Below are 10,721 nucleotides of genomic sequence, written 5' to 3'. Positions count from 1 at the left end.
ATCATTATTTCAAGAAGACACATTACTAGATACACTTTTTTATATATTTAATAAAGTTATATATCAACAACTTTTGGATTTGTACTTTTGTTTAAGCACTTATTTTGGCAAAGTGAAATATTAAATACTAGTACTGGACATGCATTCCTTTCATTCAAGCTTAAGAAAACATTTACAAAGTTGACAGATAACATTTATTAAAACATGTTATACAAAAAAAGGGGCGTGGGACTCTTCTATAAGAAGAAAATATTGAACAGTAACATTAAATTAAAACCATGCTGTACAATTAGGACAGCAATATTTATAGACGAAACTATCCAACCTCTGCAATACAGGCATAACATCTCACAAAATATCAAGATATGCAAATTTACTATTATAAATGACTTGTTTAGAATAAAAACTTATAGCTCATTAAGGAAGATTCACTTGACTTGCATAAACAGTTACATTTCTGAAAGAAATATGGAATCCCATGAATTAAAAAAAAAAGGAGCAGCAATCAACGGACACAGGCTTCAAGCAAAAATCAGAACTTGCAATTTAATCACATTAAAAATATACGATTTTCTTTTCCAGCATCTTCCCCTAGGCCACTGACAGTTTACAGCTAATAGCTAAAGAAGCCAAGCTATCCAATGAAGCATTTAAAAGACAAAAAACCAACTTCCTTTGTTGCTTAGAGAAAGGTCCTAATTCTGTTACAGCAAAACACTCAATATACTGCTGTAGGCTCTCATAATTCTGAGACAGGTCACCTTGCTGGCACCCAGGCAAAAGTATTAAGATTACAAACCCTGATGTGCCTCCATTCTTTCAGGCTCAGTAATACTGGAACACTCATTACATCAGCCTTTGATCATCTGCCTTGCTTATGATACAGGATGGTTTCTCAACCTCAGCCACACCTCAGATGAAAAAAGCTGTGACCAAACACTGTACTGACAATACCTTCTGGGGTCTATCTGCTCACCATAAAACAAACAAGGAAAGTTTAAAAAATGAAACAACAAAAAAGCACCCCGCAAACCAACACTGGTATGTGAAATAGGAACCTTCTCCCTCAAAAGGGTCTGCTATACACCTAAGCAGATTTTAACCCTGCTAAGAGTTGAATTTTTCAGAATGGTAGTTGCACAGATTCCATGGTAATTAACATCTTAGTTACAAAACGGAATGAAAAGGAACTTAGCTGCAGTATCATTAAGTCTTCTTACCACTGCTAGGACAATGAATGGCTTCAAAGCAGCAGGAAAGTCTGAAAGCCGCCTGGGTGTACAATATTGCTGGCTATAAGAAGACACTCACTTTACTACAGCCAACAGCCACATCATTGAAGGTAATGAAGCACATAGGAAGATTAATGAAAGTCATCATATACATATGCATTCATATTATATATATATATGGATTGCTTCCCTCCTCCCCACAAACAGGAAGTAATTTTTCGTACCTTCAACAAGACCACTCCATTAGCAAAGATCAGAAGCTTGACAGAAGCTGCGTCTGTATATCTTGGCTTGCTATGTTCAACTGCACTAGCCACCAGTGGCAGGGACTGCACGGGCTGACGCGCGGCCAGAGGTTGCGAACTGCCCTGTGCTAGTGAAAAGAAGTTCAGCCTGCACAAAAAATGAAAGTGAACAATCCAAGCCAAAATCTCAACCAGAGGTGCACATAATGCTTCTGCTTAAACATACTTAAGGAAGAATGGCAGCTACTAGCAAGAGGTGCAGGGAGACACATGGAGAAAATGCTCCTGGGTATATGTGGAGAAACTGAAGAGCTGCTCTTGGGAAAACACCTGAAGAAGTCACTGAGAACATGTACAGACATACTCACAGAAGGACACACTCTCCACCTGAGGAGATTCACTTCTAAGAGGACTTTGGCCTACAGCTAAGCCCTGCCAGAGCAGGTACACCTCTGAAATAACTGAATTCCACAGGAGAACCAAGCTGGAACAGACACATCCCTGAAGGGACAGTGTCACCATGAACAGTGACACTGACCAGACCAGAGCACCAGAGGACACCCACTAAGAAATGAAGAGCATCAGAAAGGAAGTGTGCATATGAGCCCAACTCCTGTGTTACCTGTCACCTTACAAAAGGAAATGGCAGGAGCTGAATACAGCTCTTGGTGAAAGCAAGGGAAACTGAGACTACAAAGGCAGGGAGAAGAGGTGTTAGACTTCAGCTGAGCCCGAGGAAGATGGTTTAAGTAATTTTTTATCTTTCCCCCCCAATACCTGAAATGGTGATTAGAAGTTTGACAAAGGGCAATAAACTGAATTCAAGAGAAACACCACAAGACAGCTGTTTCACCTGTGAGATGCAAAAGTAAGGATTTTAGACATGTATCGCAAGCTGCCCTTAAATCATCAGTCCTCTCAATCTGATCTCATGACAATCAGATCAGTATTTTCCTGCAATCAATTGGATTCATGTAGATTAACAGCAGAAAGCCAAATGCTACAAAATCAGTGGAGCAACATTTGTTGGACTTTCAAGACAATGCCATAATATGGGGTAAAACAGCAATAGGCAAATACTAAAAAAAGTTACTATTCATGCTAAGTCATTAAAAAAGTACTTGGTTCTATAATATGATCTACTGAACCTGTTATAAAACCTTTAAAGTGTCTCTCGCAGTACATTTGATTTTAAAGCTTTATTTCAAAGTAATCTTACTGCAAATAGAAGTAATGTTAAACCTAGAAATATCCCATATAAAAGTCATTCCAAGCTGGTAAAAGAAACAGTTTTGCTGGCAGCTCTGTAGGATGGTCTGGGTTCGACATATTTATTGATTTTTTTCACCGTATTTTTCAGACTGGTGTTTCTGTCCAGCCTTTTTTATGGTTAAATGGGAAGAGGCACCCTTAACCTTTTTATGCAAAACTAAAGTGACAATTGGAAAGGGGCTGAGAACTGATGTAATACACAAGATCATTCTTGAAATGAGTATGAGAATAAACACCCTGCACATGTTCAAGGCCAGGCTGGATGGGGCTCTGAGCAACATGGCCTAGTTGAAGGTGTCCATGCCTATGGCAGGGGGGTGGAAGTAGATGACCTTCAAAGTCTCCTTCCAACCCAAACCATTCTATGATTCTAATGCCTTCCTTCAGATGGGATGATGGTACTTGCAGAAATGACGCCATGTATGTGGTAACGCCTTGGAGAATGGAAAAATGGGGCCACTGAGTGCAAGAACCCTTTCCTCTACCCTCATGTAAACAGGCAAGCATTAAAGTATTTTTTAGTATTAAAAAAGACAGTGTTAGCAGTGTGTAAACAAACCATAGAGGGAATATAATTTCTAAGTTTAAAAAACGTACTTATAAAGTTTTATGGTTTGTTTGGTTTTTTGTTGGTTTTTTTGTTGGTTTTTTTGTTTTATTTTTTTTTTGTTTAAATACAAAGTGCTTCTATACATTAAGCAGGTTACAGTGTTAGTGAGCAAAATCCCTGTTTTGTACCTTGATCACAAAGGTTAAACATGGCCACCATGGTTTCTGTAGAGTTCAATTAAGTGCTAAGAATAGGAACTCTTGTGGTGCTGATCATTCATGCCCATTGCCAGCAATGGGTTCATTGTACTTGGGAACATCTATTTTAACAAAATTCCATATGAAAAAATATTTGAAGCATTAGAAGATCAATAATTAAGAGCATCTTAAAAAAAAAAAAATGGTTTTAAAGTAGAATGCCAGTAAAGAAATTACAGTAATTACAGCTCACTGAGTAGAAAACCCTCAGCTTGCAGCAGACATTCATTTTCAGGATACAGTTGAGTTGTATCTTAAGACAATTTGTAACTGGGAGTTCAAAAAAGAATCTGAAGTGTAATAATCTTTGTGTGATTTTGCTTCACCATACAGGGTCATCTGTTTCAGTACATTATCCTGCACACAGCAGTGCCTAAGACAGAAATTGGGGCCAGACAGGCTTAGGTCTTTAATGCTGGTTAACATTTTCCCCATGTGAACAGCACTATACTTGGATGTCACCTCTTTCTATTATATTCTATGTATATTCTAAAGGCTCTTTCCTTTTCATATTTCAGTAAGCTACTAAGAAGCTTTTGCTTACTAAGAAGCAATTGCTTTTGCATTGGACTGCATTAAGCTTTAAACCCCAAAATCCTGTTGTCCCCTTTAAAACGGATGCTTTTACTCTATCTGCAGAGCTGGCAGCATCTCTTAGAGCTATACACACTCCTCCATCTGTCTCCACGAATGAGAGCCCCACACACAGATCCTCATCCTGACAAAGAACAAGTGTCACTTTCCCAGCAAAAATCCCAACTTCAGACGTAAGCATGGTACCATGTTCTGCAGTACCATTAGAAGATCCAAATGACATACTTCCTACTTTTTTCCACAAGCAACTTCATTTGAGCAAGTAAACAACTCTGCTTGTGATCACCAGTCACAGTAGTTCAGTACCAAGAATCTGTATTACAGTTCTTACTATTCAAACAGTAAAGAATTAGAAGTATAAATACGTATCAATGACTACATAATTTTCCTAAAGCAGGTTTCTAAAACTAGATAGAAGTTCTCAGAGAAGTTTTTGTACCAATAACAAGTCAGTTCATGAATCCAGAGTTTGGTACTTGCTACTGTAGTAAGCCACAAAAATTTGAACAGAAATTTACAGTTTAAATATTTGATTATTTTGACTAAGTTCCAAATGTTACATCTTTTTGTTGGTTTCTTTTTTTTTTTTACAAGACATACTTATTACACATACTTCTAGAAGCTCTCACAACGTAGTAATTAAAATCTAATGAAGTCAAGAGTCGTACAGCATTAGACCCTAGAGGAGCAAGGATAAAGTATACTTAACATATACTGAAGCTTATATGTAAGTGCATTACAGACTCTAAATAGAAATCAGCACAAAATTAGACATTTGTTTTACTGAAGATATATTAAAAAAACAGAAGACAGATAAAGGAAAGCCAAACCACCTTTACCACTGCCTTTCATTAAGCAATACAGCAAAGGCTACTGAATGATGCACACTACCTAAGGATGCATGTTAAGTATGTTGGCAGTCTTCACCTTGAGGTGGAATTCTAATTTTTTTTTCTTCATTAAAATGTGAATCGTATAACGCGTTTGGTCATCTTCATTTTCTTTTCCATTAAGTCATTCTACCTGAATTCCTGGTACATCTAAGTATTTTCAGGATTTTTGTCAATTTAGAGCTGAGTTTTACTGTGAATTTAGATGACTTAGAAATACAAGACGGCTTCTAAATACTGCTGTGATTACAATGTCAGACCTCATTTTGCAGGCACCTTTCAGATTAACCACATGCACTTCACACACTGAACACCTGAAGTAATACTGCAGAAAGCAAAATATGTTTTTCTGTTTATACCAGCATACTCATTAAAACTTGTTTTTTTGAGAACGTACAATAGCAAGTACCAGACATTATTTGCATAATGAGTTTATTTTTCTTACTCTACTAAACAAATGTAAGCACTCATGTCTTAGTTCATCTCAGTAGTACTCTGCTCAGCTTTAGAAGCCTGATAGGACTTGGTACAAGAGGTCACATGCCGATGAAAACTGTCCCGCCACATAAATCTTTTCCCACAGATGTTACACTCATATGGTTTTATGCCTGTATGAATTTTCATATGGCCTACAAGATGGTGTTTCATTTTGAATTTCTTACCACAGACACCACAGCCATAAGGTCGAAGACCAAGGTGCATACTCATATGCCGATCTCTCTGACTTTTGTGTGTAAAGCTTTTTCCACACTGACAAGGATAGAGCTTATCGGCATGGGAGAATCCAGTGAGAGACGTTTCTTCTTTAATCCCGGCAGCCATATCAATGCTTTCACCATAGCCTGCTGCCATCATAAGATCCTGTCTGTGAGCACTTAAATTTCCATCTGCCCTTTCACCGGAAAATTCTTCCATAGACGAGCCATAGAAGTCAACTTGTTCATCATAATTACTTTCATCTGCCTGTTCATCAAATTCTGCTTCCATCTTTTTGTCACCTATGTGAAAATCTTCAACACCCGAAGACTGGATTGAGTGATCTGCCTGGATGGCATTCATGGATTCAGAAACTTGGTGTTCATCATAAGGATTATCAACGCCTTCGCAGTCTTGTTCAAACCTTTCTGGTTTCACATGGATCCACCGCTTGTGAGACATGATGCTGGGTTTGCTATACATTGGTCTGGTATACTGGTACTCTGCACTATCACTAGTTCCTTCTTCGCCATCCTGACTGGTCATTCCAGTGCTAAGTCTATCGTGTTCTGTTGAAGAATTACTGGGAAGGTACTCGTGTTCTGTCAGCTGACATGACAGTTCATCTTTAGAGCTCTCTTCTTCATTTTCACCATCCCTTAGTTCCTGCACTTTGTGGAATTCTGTCTGTCCTCCAGAGCCAAGTTCAAAGGTTTCAACAAGGCCATTGTAGCTACTACTGCTTGGGGACTGATGGTCACTGCCATGATTCATCTTCTGACACAGAACTGTTGGGTTCCCCTCAAGCACTTCAGTGCACTTATCCACTACATGCCACATCTGAAGGAAACTTGCTGCTGTCAGATAACTAACAATTTCTGGCGCAGGCATTACCAGCCGGCCTGTATAGGTAGACAGAAGAATGTTTTCAAATACTCTGGGATTCATCACATCAGGCAGGACTATTCGCCTGCTGTTTTTCAGAAGAACCTGATCACAGAAGTAAGGTGAACTAGCTGCAAGAACAGCTTTATGGGCTCTGAAGAGATGGCCCTGAACCACAATGGACACATCACATAATTGTCCTTGCTGGCGCTGTTGGTTTAACTTCTGCAAAATGGTGCTAGAAAAATCTGGAAATTCCACTCGAAAGGAGCTTGACCCAGACTCCATTTCATTACAAATTTAGTGTTGTGCTACAAGAAAAAAAAAAAAAAATTAGAAATTCTGCTTAATCAAGTACTGACCTTTCCATTTTCTTTTTTTCTTAACACACTCACATGGAACTCAACACAACATTTTCTGGAACCTTTTGCCACTGTTGTATTTCTCTCAAGCCACCTCATTTCTCTCTTCTGAAAGCCGTACTAAGGCCATAAATTGCTATGCCAGCATATTTTGTTGTGTTTCTTCTCTCCAAGAGGACTCATCAACTACAGCAGGAACTACAAACAGCAAGTTACTCAGTTGAGATAGATGAAGCATTTCAAACATGAGTTTAGGCTAATGAAACTGTTATTTCATGAAATTATACAGTAGAGTTCTAACTCCAGGATGTCCCAAAGTTTGTACCAGCACGTGAAAGATTCTGTATTTCAAATGCCCACTAAATAATCTCATTGATCTCCCAATAAACACTGACTTTACTCATGAAATATTTCACTTAAGATCAAGTTTTCAAAAGCAACTGTATCAACTCACAGGATGACACTGGAAGCACAGGCAGAACCCCATTAAGAATGAGGCTTATGACCCTTCTCATGCATTTCCCTATTGTTTTATTAATTGAAAGATGGAACAGCAGCAGCTTGTACAGTTTTTAATTCCAAACTTATTGAGATATTATTATAACACTCCTTTTAGGGAAATCATACAGAATTTAAAATGTCAATCAAGAAACTGATATCTTTGCTGCACAGAACTTTTCCTGCCTGTACCTTGTGTATTTGTAACAACATAACAATTACATGCCAGAACCTCAGCTAAGAGCTCCCAGATTTTCACACCTGTATTCCCACATCATCCAGATGTCTTACTACAAAGTTAACAGCCCTTTAAGCAGTAATACAACTTTTTAAAATGCATACTTGAAATTTTAAATTGAATTTGAGATAAATTTGCATGTTATTGTAATTAGAAATGACAGAAGTTTAAATGCAACTATGAAAGACCAACATTAACTGTCTGAGTAAGTTAAACTTGTGCAATTCTTCTATTTGAAAATGTGTAAATTGAGTGCAATGGGATTGCTGAAGAGCCGTGGAGCAGCAAGTGGTTTCCTCTGTCAAGTTCCATGACGTTGCCACCCACATAATCACAAAAGACCACCTTTAAATTTACTGTCTTCAGCACTCCTCAGGTTCTTTTCCTCAAAGCACTAGCCCTCTTCAGAACAGAATCAGCTACCAGTAATTTTCCAGTGAGCAACAGAATACTGCACCTGCCAGTTCAATTATTCTTACCACTTTGCTTAAAACAATTTGAAATAATTATTTAAGTATTTCAAGTTATTTTATACCTTGTGTATATTATGTCTATTTTTTGAAACTATCAGATTTTTTTTTATACAGATGCAGTTCCTTACCTCCCTTTAGAATATTCTCAGATTTAAGATTCTATTTTTCAATACCTGCCTACAAAAAAAAAAAACCAACCTTCAGGAGACGTTAAACTGAAATTTAAAGACAGATGCCTATAAAACTTATATACAATTACTGGTAATCTAAACTGCCATCTTTAAGCAGGGAGTCACTATGTCACCACAAAAACATTTCCAGATGATAGCAGACTTTTTTATATTTTAAGTTCTCATGAAGACAAAATGTAAGTGAAGTATTTTCAATTATCAAAGCCATACCAGTCAAGCAAACCGGTTTTCCAAAGGGATTTCACTTCCTCCTTCTGCACTGTGTTGTTTTGCACTTCCTTTACTCCAAACTCATAAAGAACAAAGTCCTTCTACTTCAGTTAATAAAAAAATAATCTCCATACTAGAGCACTGAGTAGAACATAAAAGGCAGATGTAAGTTGCTTTAAAATAACATTACTTCTAATAAGTGCTAGCAAGGAGTTACTTCCCTTCTCCCCGCGCAGGCCTGCAGATACTGATCTCTCACCGTCCCAGCGCCCCCGCGGTACTGCCGCGGCCGCACGGGCAAGGCCCGGCCGGGAGCCGCTCCAGCCCACGGCACCGGACAGGCCCCAGCGCTTCCCGCAGCGGCGCGGACCGCCCGAAGGCTCCGGCCGGAGCGGCCCCCGCCGCCCGTTCCCGCCGGGGACACGGACCCGGCCCCACAGAGCGCGGCACCGGCTGACGCGGGGCGTGGGAAGGCCTCGCGCGCCGCGCCGCCCCGCCCCAGCACGGACCCGCGGACCGGGCTCGACGGCAGCACGGCCTCCCGGGGGCCACGAGCGGCAGCGTCTCACCTGCGGGTCGCGACGTCTCTCTCATAGCGGGACGCTGCCGGTGCGGGTGACGGCCCCGGCCCCAGCCCTACCCGCGCCCAGCCCGGCCCACACCGGAAGCAGCTACCCCCCTTCCTGCGGGCACTTCCGCGTCCCGGTCACGTGGGGCCGGGCGAGGCCGTTTCCTGCCGGCGGGCGGCTGTTACCCGCGGCGGCCGCGGCGCTCCCTGCTGCTTCCGCTTGCGAGCGGATGGCTTTGACTGGAGCGCTCAGTACGAGCGATTCGCATCGCCAAACCCCCTGGGTCGAGATCCCCTCCCCTCTCTTCCCCCTTTGCGCCGCAGCTGCTACCCAGGGCAATATTCTCAGCGCTGCTGTGGGCGCTGCTAGGAGGGGACCGCCAGACAGTACAACTGAAGCCCGCTGTCCTCGGCGGGCGCTGGCTCGGCCCGCGTGTTCCGCACAGATGACTGATGTGCGGGAGCACAGGAATTGTCCCACAGCCAAACCATTCCAGCCGCCCCGGCACAGCCGTGCTGGAGCTTTGGCACAGCTCAGCCACGGGCCCGCCCCGCCGAGGCCCGCAGGGGGCGCCGCTCCCCGCCTGGGCCGGCTTCGCTGGCGCGACCCGAAATCCGCCCCTTTCTGCGGGAAAACTTCCCAAATGACTTATAAGAATGTAATATTAATTATGCTTAGTCTTAATATTTTTTTAAAGACAACGGACGACAATATCTCAGTTTTTAAATTGATCACAAAGGGTTCAGCCGGGCCGGCCCTCCCAGCTGGCCCAGGCTGGTTCCGCCGCGCAGCGGCCTCGGCAAAACTGAACCGGAGCACGAGGTTCTGTGAGGCAGAGTGGTGCCGGCTCTCCGCTCGTGTCACCTGCAAGCCTCACCTGACCGAAAGCCGTGAAAGTTTTCTGTGGCTGAACTGGAACAAGGCAACCTGCTAAAACCCTGGGGTAGGGGGGTGAGCAAGCAGTTCCACGGGAGCTAAAGAAGTTGTCTTAGACAGAAGCCATCCCCGTTTTAGCAAGTACTGTATCTGAGCAGAATTTGGTCTATTGCCTATATTTTCAAGTCTGGTAATGCACATTCATATATTAAGTACATATCCTTCCTACATTAGTGGGAATCCTAATAAAAACTTTAATACAAAAATGAGAAAAGAGACAATGTTTAACACGACACAATTATGTAGTTGTCTCTTATAGGCATTATGAGAGTACATGACCAAATAAAGCACTACATAAGAATGTTAAACAGTAGGGCAAGGAAGTTCTGAGAGATGAAATAGCACACAGCTAACCGAAGCACATGTTTCGGCCTGTGTGGAGAACAACGTGATCCCACAGTAAGAAGTGCAAAGTGTTGCAAAAAGTGAATGATGATTTATAGAGTAGATGTGAAATCAACTCACAACAGAAGAGAACTCAGCTCAACCTTCAGTAACATAAACAGCAGCAGGGGCTGCTCTGGCAGCCCTTGTTGCGCTTTCAGGAGACAAGAGGAGTAAGGGCTCAGTTGCTCCAGGTGTGGGGAGGCAAGTACTCCCTAGTGGTAGGCAAGTTGTTCATG

At 41.6% G+C, this 10,721-nt stretch overlaps 1 protein-coding gene across 3 annotated transcripts; it reads right to left on the bottom strand.

The window, feature by feature from the left end:
* Nucleotides 1-32: 32 nt before the first annotated feature.
* ZBTB43 (zinc finger and BTB domain containing 43) lies at nucleotides 33-9,270 on the bottom strand. Of its 3 annotated transcripts, XM_042052726.1 has the most exons (3): nucleotides 9,163-9,261; nucleotides 8,321-8,369; nucleotides 33-6,932 (listed from the first exon to the last, which is right to left on the bottom strand). In XM_042052726.1, the coding sequence occupies exon 3, from the start codon at nucleotides 6,907-6,909 to the stop codon at nucleotides 5,515-5,517; it is 1,395 nt and encodes a 464-aa protein (XP_041908660.1). In that variant the 5' UTR covers nucleotides 6,910-6,932; nucleotides 8,321-8,369; nucleotides 9,163-9,261; the 3' UTR covers nucleotides 33-5,514. The 3 variants fall into 3 exon arrangements, with proteins under 3 accessions (XP_041908660.1, XP_041908659.1, XP_041908661.1); XM_042052725.1 differs by lacking the exon at nucleotides 8,321-8,369 and having other exon boundaries at nucleotides 9,163-9,270; XM_042052727.1 differs by lacking the exons at nucleotides 8,321-8,369; nucleotides 9,163-9,261 and adding an exon at nucleotides 7,017-7,181.
* Between the last annotated feature and the right edge of the window lie 1,451 nt (nucleotides 9,271-10,721).

The sequence above is a fragment of the Corvus kubaryi genome, unplaced genomic scaffold, assembly GCF_017639235.1.
Source record: "Corvus kubaryi isolate FWS band 111438036 unplaced genomic scaffold, C.kubaryi_AGA036_p1.0 78, whole genome shotgun sequence".
NCBI lineage: Eukaryota > Metazoa > Chordata > Aves > Passeriformes > Corvidae > Corvus > Corvus kubaryi.
This window is presented reverse-complemented; position numbering and strand designations above follow the sequence as displayed.

Bases quoted from the DNA above. Each gene is read 5' to 3' on its own strand.
- ZBTB43 (XM_042052725.1), bottom strand. From the start codon at position 6,909: ATGGAGTCTGGGTCAAGCTCCTTTCGAGTGGAATTTCCAGATTTTTCT.